Source organism: Ovis aries, chromosome 11, assembly GCF_016772045.2.
Source record: "Ovis aries strain OAR_USU_Benz2616 breed Rambouillet chromosome 11, ARS-UI_Ramb_v3.0, whole genome shotgun sequence".
Classification (NCBI taxonomy): domain Eukaryota; kingdom Metazoa; phylum Chordata; class Mammalia; order Artiodactyla; family Bovidae; genus Ovis; species Ovis aries.
The window spans coordinates 22,174,395-22,187,968 of record NC_056064.1 but is presented as its reverse complement, the minus strand read 5'-3'; the positions used below and the strand labels follow the sequence as shown (position 1 = coordinate 22,187,968).

General features: G+C 50.7%; 1 protein-coding gene across 1 annotated transcript; it reads left to right on the top strand.

Moving 5' to 3' along the window:
• Positions 1-3,074: 3,074 nt before the first annotated feature.
• On the top strand, positions 3,075-6,319 carry LIAT1 (ligand of ATE1). Its single transcript, XM_027975526.3, has 2 exons — positions 3,075-3,312; positions 5,643-6,319. The coding sequence occupies exons 1-2, from the start codon at positions 3,123-3,125 to the stop codon at positions 6,095-6,097; spliced, it is 645 nt and encodes a 214-aa protein (XP_027831327.1). The 5' UTR covers positions 3,075-3,122; the 3' UTR covers positions 6,098-6,319.
• Positions 6,320-13,574: the final 7,255 nt, after the last annotated feature.

Below are 13,574 nucleotides of genomic sequence, written 5' to 3'. Positions count from 1 at the left end.
GTGGTTAGCAGCCCCTTCCCATTGCTCTGCTGCTTCTCCGCACACACGTTCTTGGCCTTTGTCCTGAATCATCCTGAACCAGGTACCTCATTTTATTTTAGAAGCTCCCAAGTACTCTGCCATCTGGATATAATGGGATTTACTTAATATGTTATAGGATTTTTCTTTTCCTTTTTTTAAGATACCATGAGGAATGAGGTGGAAATCAGGAAGCAGTTGGAGTGGCTGATAAAAGGAGGAAAAATAGAGCAAGCATGCTCTTAACAGTTGCAAAGCCCAGGGCAAAAGTAGATGGAAGCCCACACACCGTATGGCTAAATATTAAAAGTGATAAAATAAATTAACATACTGTTAAATAACATAAATACTGTCTTCCTAGGACTTCCCTGGTGATCCAGTGGCTATGAATCTGCCTTCTAATACAGGGGATGCAGGTTGAATCCATGGTGGGGAAACTAAGATCCAACTTACTGCAGGGCATCTAAGCTTACATGCTCTCAGTCCCGCAACACAACTAGAGAAGTCCGTGCTCCACAATGACGAGACTACATGTAACTAAGACACAGGCAAAAATAAGTAATCAAAGAAAGTCAGGGCTTCTCTGGTGGCTCACACAGTAAAGAATCTGCCTGTGATGCAGGAGACCCCGGTTCGACTCCTGGGTCGGGAAAGAAAAAAAAGAAATACTGTCTTCTTACCTTGACAAGCAGCCTTCATACCAGTCTGGAAGGCCAGATTTAAATTTAGAATTTGCAGCTCTTTGAGGTTCTGCACCCAGCCCACGGCCTTCCACCTCCTGTTCCAACTCCTAGCTCCTATCCTGCACTGAGAAGGCCTTTGAATGCACAGGTCTGGACATCTCAGCCTGCCTGCTGATTTCACCTATGTTGCCTTTGACTTAGGGCTACTCAAGAGGATGGATCCAGGACTGGGACCCAACTGTGCCCTATAAGCAGGTAGGGGTCATTTAGGCAAGAAGTTCCGAGGTGCCAGGTACTCAGACTGCTGGGTGAGCAGGACTCCTTGATTCCATAGACTTCCTGTCCCTTGGGGAAGGATATAGCTGCAGGTGGGAGGTGGAGTGGAGGCAGAGTCAGAGCAGTGTCCTGTGAAACATGAGGCCCGGGGCAGAGACCCCACTTGCCCAAGTCTCAGGCTAGCGCTGCTTAAAAGTGGACACTGCCTGTTCACCTTGGGGAAGGAACTAACAGCATGGAGAAACTGGGCAGAAAAGAGCAGAGAGCTGGAACCAGCAGCCCAGCCAGCTGGGGGGACCCACGCTGACAAGTCAGAAGGAAAACGCTGCTAGCTCTACCCAGGCATTCCTATGTCAGCACTGGCCAAAGAGGAAAGCATGAACCTTAGAGAGGCAGAAACCTTAGCTCCTATCTGCTCATAACAGCCACAGAAACCACAAAGAGAAAGTACAAACAAGGAAGCGGAAACAAATAATGAAAATGCTATCATCTCTTCTGTTGGTCAGTGAACATCATTGTGAAGTCAACTGTTTTCCCGTAAGATGTTGGATGTAAAAGTGGGAATGTGGATTTCGGGCCCAACTTGGGGGCTAATTAGCATCGAGAGGTGAGCAAGTCACTTTGCATCTGTTTGTCTCATCTACTAAACAGGAGCATACTTGCCCCATCTCTATTCACAAGGGGTTTTTATAATTATTCCCCAAACTGTATTCCTTTGCGGGAGGTCGCTGACTGGCTGGCTCACCATGACCTTGATGCCACCTTCAGGAAAATCGGGAAGAGAAGTGCCCACTGTCTCCTGCCAGATAAGCATCCAGGCAAAGAGGACCCAGGGCTTCCCAGTATTCTTGGGCTTCCCTAGTGGCTCAGATGGTAAAGAATCTGCCATCAATGCAGGAGACCTGGGTTTGATCCCTGGGTTGGGAAGATCCTCCGGAGAAGGGCATGGTAACCCACTCCAGTATTCCTGCCTGGAGAATCCCCATGACAGAGGAGCCTGGTGGGCTACAGTCTACAGGGTCACAAAGAGTTGGACACGACTGAGTGACTAAGCACAGCACAGCGCAAAGAGGACCAGCTGAGAGGGAAGACAGGTCAGCCTTTCTCAGAAAAGGAGGGCAACTGGTCTTTGTAAGCACCTGCCTGCCAGCACCAGGGTCAGCAGGTGGGGTGTCTGGAAAGCAAACCCCAGACATCTCCACTAGCAGGCGGTCATCTGCACAAAGGACCTCTGTCATTTACACTTCACTTAGCTCCTGGGGACAAAAGCAGACAGTCAAGGGGCAGGTTCCAAGTACTCGCTGTGTGCACAGCTGTATGGGATATATATTAGGGAGCCTGACAGCGGATGAGAGACAGAGCAAAGATTCTAGATGAGCCTGAGGAATGAGAGGTGTTATTGCAGCCATTTTGAGGAAATACAAACTGTGGTGGATAAACCTGGAAAGGAAAGGTGACAGATGGCATCTTGTAAGCCACACTAAAGTTCAGTCTTGATCTGACTTGCAACAGGGTCCCCCTGGAGAGTTTTAAGCCAGAGAGTGAAATTGTCCATGGTCTTTAAAAGTTCTTTCTAGCCGCTGCGTGGATAAAGAATGGGTGGGAAGGGTTTGGAAGCAGAGACTATGCAGGAAAGAGGTCCAGAAGTTCAAGTCCCAGGCATGGTGGTCAGCCCTAGCCTAGCTGGGGGTACAGGGAGAGAAGTGCGGCCAAGGAAGACAGCCATGGCTTTGGCCTGCCCAGCTGTTCCTGTTCACTGAGATCGAGACTGATAAAGAAACGAGTTTCTTTGGACATGAGGGGGTTGAAAGGCCAAGGCGGATGTACAAAATTGAATTCGGAAGATAAAAATGTAGCAGATAACAGATAGCATTTAAAAAGGCACAGGAGTGGAAGATGTGTGTCCGCCCAAGTGTTTAGAATCTCCCCTTTAGCGCCGACCAAGTCAAGCACAAAGGCTGAGCTACGCACGCGAGCATCTGCAGTCCGCCCCGCCCGCGGCTCCTGGGCGCAGCCTCTGGTTGCGCAGGCGCTGCAGTTGCCATGGAGACGCGTGGCCCTTCTCTGGAATAAGGCGCCGCCGGAAGCCACGGGCTCAGTGACCGCGGGTCTCCAGCTGCCGGAGGTGAGCGGTCCCGTGGGCGGATGGACGGCGGCAGCGGTGGGGCCCGGGCGTCGGAGGACGACGAGGACGAGGAGGAGCGAGAGGGCTGCATGGCGGCCTCGCAGGGCTCCAGATTGCCCCCCATCGCGGGCTGCACCTCAGAACTGACCAAACGGAAGGTGAAGAAGAAAAAAAAGAAGAAAAAGACAAAGAGGTCGGGCAAGGGGGACGGTAAGAGGAGCAGCTAGCGCGGCAGCCTCAGCTCCCACACCTGAAATTCTCCGAGGACACCCACCCCACCCCTGAGAACCCCATCTACTCGAGAACCAGTTCAGCCCAGAGACAGAAACTCTTCGGTACTAATCAGAGGTCCTCTGGCTCCCTGCAAGAGGAGGCGCCAGCCCTTCCCATAGAGACCATCCATGTCCACAGAGACCCACATCCTGCGTTGAGAGTTCTCAACACCTATGGAGACCTTCAACCCCACACAGGAACACCCCACAGAGCCTCCGAGCCCCGCAGTGACTCCTAGCTTTATACAGACACTCATCTTTCTAATCCCTCAGTCCAAACTCAAAATCCTGATCATCCTTACCTTCCCCACAAAACCCTCAAGCTCTCCTACAGCGATGCCTTTATCCTCATACACAGACTTCCCCTAGTGTACGTGTCTGTGGGTGCTCTAAGGTAGTGAGGCACTAGTGACCTATTCTTTCAGGCACACACAGAAACACAGGCTCTTGCCTTTCAGCTCTTGCCTTACAACCTCATTTGTTAGGGGCACCTGCCTCTGGGTGCCGTGTGTGGCTGAGTGGCTCAGTTGTGTCTGACTCTTGGCGATCTGATGGACTGGAGCCCTCCAGGCTCCTCTGTCCATGAGGATTCTCCAGGCAAGAATACTGGAGCGGGTTGCCACACCCTCCTCCAGAGACACCCAGGAAGTGCATATAATACAGGGTATACACCTTGTACAGACTGCCCTTCCACTTCCCTCACCTGCCAAGGCCAACCTTCGACTGCACACAAACACCATCACACCAGGCATTGCTACACACTTTTTATCATCCTCAGCAAACACCCCCTTCTATCAGTATAATCACCAAATAAAGCTAAAGCATAGATAGCCAGCAGGCACACACATTCACAGGCTGCACACTCACCTTCCTAGACCCCTCCCTACCCCCATACATATACAACTAACTATACACATGGGATTCTCAGTCCTGGTTTCCCTGTGGACGCATCACAGAAACACACCCACCAACAGCTGCCGCAAACCCACAGAGCCCACAGGCTTATCATGCTCCTCTGAGAACTCCCTAGGGACTCCACAAAGGCCCTGAGCACTCATTTGTGGAAAGAGTGCAACAGTGATGTAGAATGTACCTGTCTGTGGGTGCTCTAAGTCTCTTTTGTCAGTTGTGTGGTCCACTGTGGGGGCTCTTACTATCAGGGAGGTGGATCAGCACCCCTTACCTCTAGCATAGTTTAGTCCTGGGTTCAGGTCTCTGGGCCCTGGCCATCTTTGTGCAAAGCTGACTCCCCTGGCAAGCTGGAGGCCAAGATGTAGCAGCCTTCCCTTGTAGTAGGAGAAGTGGGGAATGGGCAGATTACAATTACTTCTCCAGGTGGAATCATCATAAAAAGGCAAGAAAACAGTTCTAGAGTTTAAGTCAATAAGCTCCAGGTGTACCTGCCAAACAGATTAGGAAATTTATTATCATTTTCAGCTTAGCTTCTGACCCTAAAAATTACAGTGGCATGTACCTCATACTGTCAGCAGGGGACACCAAATAGTTTTGGGGAAGTGGGAAGGAATGCCAAGAGAGGATTTTTTTTCCCCCTTCACTCCTTTTGTCTCTCTCTTCCTTCTCTTGATGGGGGGAGGGAGAGTCCTCTCTCTCCCCCCAAAACAGGATGAGCTGAAGAAAGAATCACAACATGTAGCATTTTATATGCACTTTATATAATTCAGAAGTGCTATTAATATTTCAAAAGAATCAGTATACGCCACACAGCAGAAGTATTTCCTGGCTTGGCAGAATGCTTTCCATAGTCAGATTTAGGAAGTTTTTCTGTTGTTCTCCATTTCTTCCATCATAAAAGTGTCTAGACTAGGGGTAAGTCACAGGCTCCCAGAACTGGGCAGTACCTTGGCGAGCAATGGAGAGGTGAGGTGGTGATCTGTGTGGAAAGAACCCGGCGCTGGGAGTCAGGCCCGTGTTCAGATCCAAGCTCTGCCACCTGCTATGTGACATTGGAAAGTGACGGAGGCTTTTGGAGTCTGTTTCCTCACCTGGAAAACAGGGCAGATAGCCTTTCCCCAAGGGGACCTGGCTCATAGTATGTGCTCAGTAAATGGTTCCTCCCTCCCCAGCATGACAACCCAAAGCCTATAGGCAGTGGGTGTGTACAGGGCTGGTGGGCTTGCCCACCTAAGCCCTAGGGTAAAGGAGGGGCCTCCAGTGCCCTCCCACTTCATCTTTGGTGGTTTGGGCATCACCCCTGAGCGGGCTTAGGGCAAGTATCACAGAGGCTAACACCGCCCATCTGCTCAGCAGATAAACATCAGAGTCAAGGCATGAAGACTCAGAAGCTGTCTCCAACCTTCCATGACACGTTAGGTCCCAGCAAAGATCACGGCCTGGGGCCAGAGCACAGACAGAACAGGGATGAAAGCAAGCTCTTCTCCTACTCCACCACTGTAAGCCTCCCTCGCTTTGTCGAAATAGAAGAGACCCTTTCCAACCAGGTCAACGAAAGTCTGCGCTGGGATGGCATTCTCGCCGATCCAGAGGCCGAGAAGGAAAGGATTCGCATTTACAAGCTGAACCGGAGGAAGCGGTACCGAATTTGGGCCCTGAAGGGCTTCCACTCTGACCCCGGTGCCACGGAGACCCCCGAGGACCCAGTCTACCTCTCGGATCAGGACAGCGGCAGCAGCAGGCAGCTGACGGCCGAGGGCCCTAACCAGTGCTCAGAAGGAAACCTCATGTCTACAGCCATACCACCCTGAATGTGCCTGATCTCGGAAGCTAAGTGGGGTCAGGCCTGGTTAATACTTGGATGGGAGAAGGAAACCTTATCCCCAAGCTCCTCCACCCCAACTTCCCTGCTGCTCTGCTGGAGCCAAAGCCCACCCGTGACCTAGACAAGCTTATGATTTATCCTTCCCACCAGTCTATGTGTTAAAACTGTATCTATACATAAATAAAAGGAAATCAGATTTACCTCTGAAGGAAGCAGGTATCTGGTGGGTTGATGAGCTCAGTTCGCCTTCCACCAAGATGTCTTTCAATGGCCCAGGAAAGCCACAGCTCCTTAAGAGTGTTAAGCAGGTCGATAAACAAAATTTTCTTCCGAATGTCCTTTTTTTCTCAAATAAGCTGGCATCGCTTTGTTATTTAATTTCCTATCACAGCTGTCTATAGTCTCTTCCACCCACACAAAAAAGAGAAAGTGGGTAGATAGTATCAATCCTATTTTTAAAGAATATTTATTTGGCTGCTGTCGGGTCTTAGTTATGGCACTCGGATCTTTCACTGTGGTGCTCAGGCTCTCTAGTTGTGACTCCTGGGCTTAGTCCCTCCCTCCCCGCCCGCTGCCCACCGAGCCTGTGCAATCTTAGTTCCCCAGTGAGGAATTAAACCCAGGTCCCTTGCTCTGGAAGGCGGATTCTTACCCACTGGACCAGGGAAGTCCCTCAATTCTAGTGTTAATTGCTCAGTCGTGTCGGGCTCTTTGTGACCTTATGAACTGTAGCGCGTCAGGCTCCTCTGTCCATGGGATTCTCCAGGTAAGAATACAGGAGTGGGTTGCCATATCCTCCTCCAGGGGATCTTCCCAACCCAGGGATCAAACCTGGGTCTCCTGCATTGCAGGCAAATTCTTTACAGTCTGAGCCACCAGGGAAGTTCCTCAATTCCAAATCTTAAACTAATTTCATGGGTAAAATTCCTCACACAGCATATTTTCAGAGGCCCAAGGAAAATACCCTGAATAGCCTGGAGACTTTTCTTTTTTAGTTAAATATACTCACTGCCCTTTTGTGGCCTTCAGAATAAGGGAGTTCCAGAGCATCCTCTATGGGAGGTTATTATGCGAAGTCTCAAAGGGAATATTGCTTCTTTTATCAATATGGTCCTCCTCTAACCCCCCAAGTTCTGAAGCAATCAAAACGCCCCGCAGTACTACTTGTTCTAAGTTAATGTTCTTGTCTACAAATACTGGGTGAGGGCCATGTGCTGCCTTAGTCTGGGTTCTTCCAGAAGCAGACACAGACTCCACCGCAAGTAGACGATCTGGGAGGTGAAGGAGGGACCAGTGGAGGGGATGCAGGGGAGGGGAGATGGCCAGTCCAGGGAGACTAGTAGACCAGCTTACACACCGGGCAGCTGGGCCTCGACCCCACAGGGAGACTGTCAGGATGACCCGGCCTGAGGGCGAGGGAGCTGAGGTGTCATGCTCCCCAGAGGCACTGGCGGAGGGGCCCTGGGGTGGTGTTGGTTTCCGGGCATTTCCAGCCTGCCACATGAGGGCTAGAGGCCAGTCTCACCTGTGGGGGAACCGCCCTCTGGCACAAAGAGGAGGCCGGAAGGTTCTGAGGGGTCAAGGTGGTCTCTGGGGTAGCACCAAGCACCCCTGTCAGCACGATGCAGGCCCCGAGAGGGACACAGTGGACGTGAGGCTCCAGCCTGCCAAGGAGGTGAAGGCGTGCAGGGTACTCAGGAGAAGTCGAAATCCAAAACAAAACATCACAGGAGGCTTATTTAAAACTTAAGAGAAAGTGGTATGAGCCGAGCACGTAGGGACATTCTAGCCACCTGACCAGCCCTAAAGGTTGAAACCCACCCCCTCGGAACTGCCCAAGCCGGGTGCAAATCAGAAACCCGATTATTTCTGAGCTGTGCTGACCAGCTGATACATTCTGCTGCAGAATAGCTCACGGACCCACGGGTACGCAGCCTTGTTCATCTTAGTAAATAGATGCATAGTGTAGTTCTGGAGACAAGTCTGCAGGCCCCTGGCAGACAGAGCAGCCCCTTAAAAGGTCCAGTGTCAGGGTTTTCACGTCTTGGCCACCAGACCCTACAAGATACACTGAAGAGGCTTTCAGAAGAGCCCTTCCTCCCCTGGAGATGAGGTTAGCAGCCTGGCCTGGCACGGGCCATCCCTATGCCAAGGCCAGGCCGGTCCCGTGCTGTCCGGCTGTGGGGCACCCATGGAGTCAAGCAGAGGGGACCCCAGGGCTTGGGCGCGGCTCCATGGTTAGGAGGAAATGGAAGTATGCTAAGACCCAGCCTTAGACCTCGCCCGGTGCACCAGGTTCAAGGTAAAGACAGCAGAGGGTGGGGCAACTGAGTTGGCATTTCCTGTGCCTTCTGGTTCCACCGAGGACGGAGGGAGGGGGCGGGGGGGAGTGCATGGAGGAAACGGAGGGCACGTCCGCCTCAGGATGTCTTGGTCGCTTTGCAAAGTCTTCCAAGCGGGGTGGGGGTTGGGGTGGCCTGTGGTTGCCTTTCTGCCTGAGGTGTTCTGAGATAGTGGGGAAAGTGATAGGCTTTGACCTCAGAGCTGCGTTTTTCTCTTTCTCACCACACACTACCTATGTGACCTCAGACAAATTGCTCAACCTCTCTGAGCCTTAGTTACCTCATCCGGAAACAGGAATGCAAATTCCTACTTCTGTGTTGTAAGAATCAAATGCAGTAATTACATAAAGCGTTCAGCATAGTGCCTGGCCCCTTAGGAAGCATTCATTAAAGAGTTTTGAGCAATGATATTTTAGGAAGGGGTAGCCACACAGCCACTGGAAAGACTATTCTGGGGATGGTGTAGAACTTACCTCATCAAAGAGTGACCTTCACACACAAAAATATGGCTTCAGTGACTGGCTGATAGAATTCAAACAAACCACAAAACAAATTATAGGGAATGTAGGAGGAAAGAATTGAGAGTCTTGCAGCCAGCATGCAGGGAAGGGGGCTTTAGGCCAAACAAGAATGTGCCTCCTTGTAGCCTGGAACTAAATGGTGTCTGTGCAAGATATGAACTGAAGAAGCTGGTGAGAATGAGAATTAATGCTCCTACAAGCATGGAAGTGACTCCAACTCAAACCACAATGGGTTAGAAGTTTTAAGCATCTTTCTGATACCCAGCCTGTTTCAGTGAGGACTTTTCCATTAGCAAGGAATAAAACTTGAAAACCAATGAAAACTGGATTACAGACAAAAGGGAGTGATTGGACTTATAAGGCCAACAGTCCAGGGTTGGCTATGGATGGCTTCAGGCATGGCTGGATCCAGGTCATGCTGTGTCATCAAAATTTGTCTCTTTCTCCATATCTTGCCTCTGCCTCCCTGATTAGCTTCATGTTCAGAAGCAGGTTCACATAACAGGGTTGCAAGGATGGCCACTGACATCCTTATAGTTCATCGAAGATGAACTCCTATGTTCATATCAACCACAGAGAAGACCTCTGGCCTGGCACAGGTCATACCATATGTCCATCATGGACAAATTACAGTGGACAAGGAAAGGGGCTAGACTTCCCTATAGCTCAGATGATAGAGAATCTGCCTGCAATGCAGGAGGCCCGGGTTTGATCCCTGGTCAGGAAGATCCCCTGTGGAAATGGCAATCCACTCCAGTATTCTTGCCTGGAGAACCCCATGGACAGAGGAGCCTGGTAGGCTACAGTCCATGGGGTCACAAAGAGTCAGACATGACTAAGTGACTAACACATAAGGAAAGGGAGTATTTGCTGCGGAGACCTAGGGTGTGGTGGGCATATGGCACCTAATGAACACATGTGCTAAACAGACTGTCATAGAATCTATATAAAACCTACACAGAATAAAGTGCCTCTCTAAAGAGATGCCAAGTAGATTTTTTTCATTACCCTCCAGATTAAGAATGATTCATTTTTGAAGGACCTTGACCAAGGGTCATGGGGGTGGATCACACAGCAATAATCTCAACAACCTGGATTGACTGCATACTTATCTCCAGAACCACTGACCCTTGCCCAACACCATGGAATCTATTAACTCAAGATGAACAGGGCTGCGTAACGGTGGGTCCGTGAGCTGTTTTGGAGCAGAATGTGTGAGCTGGTCAACACAGCTTAGTAATAATCGGGTTTATGATTTGCACCTGGTTCGGGTGGTACGGAAGGGGTGGGTTTCAACCTTTAAGGCTGGTCATGTGGCTAGCATGTGCTTACGTGCTCAGCTCACTCTAAGACACTCCCACCATGAGTAGCCTCTGGGTTTCTACACCAGGAGTGGGTGGAGCCTTGTGAATATCCACCATGAAGACTGCAGGAAGGCAGTTCAGGGAATGTAACCTCGGTGTGGATGGTGCGGCGGGTGCCTCTGTGGTCTCTGCCTCCAGACACATCCCCCCACACACATCCCCCCTCCCGCATCAAGGACCTGTTGACTCTAATGACTAGACTACAGCGAAAGGGGTGGAATGTCTCTTCCAAGATGAGGTTACCGAAAGAGAATGTGTTGGGGGAAGGAAGGAAGGAAGGATGAAGGGCTATAGAAACTGCCATGATACACACATGTCATTACACATTTGTCCAAACCCATATACAGTCTAACATCAAGGATGACTCCTCAACTGTGGACTGGGGTTAGTAACGACATATCAACATAGGCTTATCAACTGTAACACATGTACCAACCCATGAAAGGTGTTAACAACTGGGGAGACTCCAGTGACAAGGAATCCTGGTCTCCTGCCAACAGCCAGCGAGAGAACTCAGAAGCAGGTTCTACCCCCATTAAGCCTTGCGGTGACCACGCCCCAGTGACACCTTGATCACAGCCTGTGAGACCAGAAACCAGCTGCATCCAGCTGAGCGAAACCCAGCTTCCCGACCCACAGAATCTGCGAGGTGATGAAGCTGTTTGAAGACACAAAATCTGGGGATAATTTTGTTACTAATACATTTGGCCTCTCCCTCACCATTAGCTGTGTTCCTCAGCTGGCTGCTTCTCCTCCTCCTCGACCTGAGGGTGGAAAACCCCAAACCCCACCTTCTCCTGAGGAGCCATGTGTCATCCAGCTCCACAGACTCCCACTGCCGGTACTCGGGGGATGCTTAAGTTGATAACTTATCCTAAAGTGATGCTGTGTCCTGCAGGGTTGAGGGGACTTCTGGGTGAGTGAGAAGTGCTAGGGAAGATTAAGCATTTTCTGCCTGTTATGCTCACATATGGAGCTGTCAGTAGCTATTTAGATTACATTTTCATGGTCTGTGTCTTGCATCCTGCCCCCTGCTGCTGCTGCTACTGCTGCTGCTAAGTTGCTTCAGTCGTGTCCGACTCTGAGCCCACCAGGCTCCCCCATCCCTGGGATTCTCCAGGCAAGAACACTGGAGTGGGTTGCCATTTCCTTCTACAATGCATGAAAGTGAAAAGTGAAAGTGAACTCGCTCAGTCGCGTCAGACCCTTAGCGACCCCATGGACTGCAGCCTTCCAGGCTCCTCCTTCCATGGGATTTTCCAGGCAAGAGTACTGGAGTGGGGTGCCGTTGCATTCTCCGATCCTGCCCCCTACCTTGTCATTATAACATCTTAGGTCATAATCTAGTCTGTAGGTTCTTCTGTCTCATTTGTTCCCCAGTCAAAACATCCCCTGAGTGGGTGGGAATCGTCATCTCCAGGTTATGGTTTAGACTTAAAGAGAAGTGACTTAACTCGTTTGTGAGAGATGGGCTCCACGGTCTCCAAAGGTCTTTTTAGAAAATGCTTCTTAAGCCATTGCTCAGTCCGCAGTTCTCTGCTAACTGCTGCCAGGATGCTGGGAACACCCATCTCCATGGACCAGGCTCCCCTTTGCCCTGGTGTGGCATAGGCATCACACACCCAACCTCACACAATTCCACCTCCATCTGAGAAGCGAGGTGTTACAACCCCAATTACGCGTGGGGAAATGGACACAGACAGGGAAAGTGACCTGCACAGAGTCACTCAGGGGAGGAGCTAGGATTTCGCACCAAGTCTAGCTGCTTCCAAAGGTCCAGCTCTTAATCCCTGTGCAGTGGTGCCTCAGATAGGCTCACCAAAGCCAGGGGAGCCGAACTACACACCCTCCTGGAGTTTGGCCACCAGGGAAAGAGGCAGATGAAGACAGAACAGGGGCTCATAGGCAGAGCCAGTGGCTGAAGCCGGCTAGGATGTATACAGATGAAAAGAGGGTGTCTTTCCTGGGAACTGTGGCTGGCAGGGAAGCTTCTTGGGGAGAAGGGGACCTGGGGAGGCAGATAGCCCCACCCACGGGGCCCTGGAGAGCCCCAGGGTGATGAGGAAACACCTTTTCGGGCCTCCCGGCCCTACTGTGTACTTGTTCATGCTCAAATCTGGTCTTTGACACTCTTGACACACACCACCCCACTTCTGATCGTCCCCAGGAAGGGCAGGAAGGGTCCTACCTCCCCCTCCCCCCCCAGTCAGGCACGCTGATCTACAGCTACTCACTGCCCACAACGTGCCGTTGACGATGGTGCCAAGGCCTCGAAGCTCGAAACAGCGACCCGGGACCAGCAGCACCTACAGGACCTAGAGCTTGTTAGCAACTCCTCCCGAATCAGAACCTGCAGCTTAACAAGCTCCCCAGGTGGCTCACGTGCATGCTGATGTTTGAGCAGCCCCAGGCGCTTGTTCTCTCTCGTGCCTGCAAATCTTGTGAGGAGTCACCCACTGGTATTTCATTGTGCAGACTATTTATTCAATGCCTATTTGTGGACATGTACTTGGTTTCCTGTTTTTTTGGCTATTCTGAACAATTCTGCGAGGAACATCCTTAAATGCACATTTACTGCAAGTGTCTGGTGCTTTGGATACATTCTTGGAAGTGAACTTACAAGCCAAAAGATAATTAAAACAAGAAACACTGGTATAGCCTTTGAGCCCTGGAAGTTACTGTTCTAAGCACTCTGTGTATGAGCTCATTTAATCTTCATGAGCTCTCTACAGGCTTCCCAGGTGGCGCTAGTGGTAAAGAGCCCACCTGCCAATCAACACGGGTTTGATCCCTGGGTTGGGAAGAGCCCCTGGAGGAGGGTATGGCAACCCACTCCAGTATCCTTGCCTGGAGAATCCCATGGATAGAGGAGCCTGGTGGACTATAGTCCATGGGGTCGTACAGAGTCAGACCCGACTGAAGTGCCTTAGCATGCACAGCTCTCTATGAGAAAAGAACTCTTTTCGTCCTCATTTCATAGGAAGTTTAAGGGACTTGCTAAGGTCGCACAGATAATAGATGATTGAGCTGGGATCTGAATCCTGATGGTCTGGTGAAGGCATCTAGGATATGCCACTCCAAAATATGCCACTTTGGTATAAGGATTATTTTGAGCTGAAGGCAACTGAGAATCAACAGATGTAAGAGGCGCTCTTTGATCTCCCCTATGTGCCTAAAAGCAGGGAGTCGTTTCCTTTGTGAACGTGGCACAGATTGTCCTCCACCTCCTGTTCCAT

Coding starts and splice junctions, on each gene's coding strand:
- LIAT1 (XM_027975526.3), top strand. CDS start 3,123: ATGGACGGCGGCAGCGGTGGGGCCCGGGCGTCGGAGGACGACGAGGAC. Junction 3,313..5,642: donor GAGGTCGGGCAAGGGGGACG/GTAAGAGGAGCA, acceptor TCTGCTCAGCAG/ATAAACATCAGAGTCAAGGC.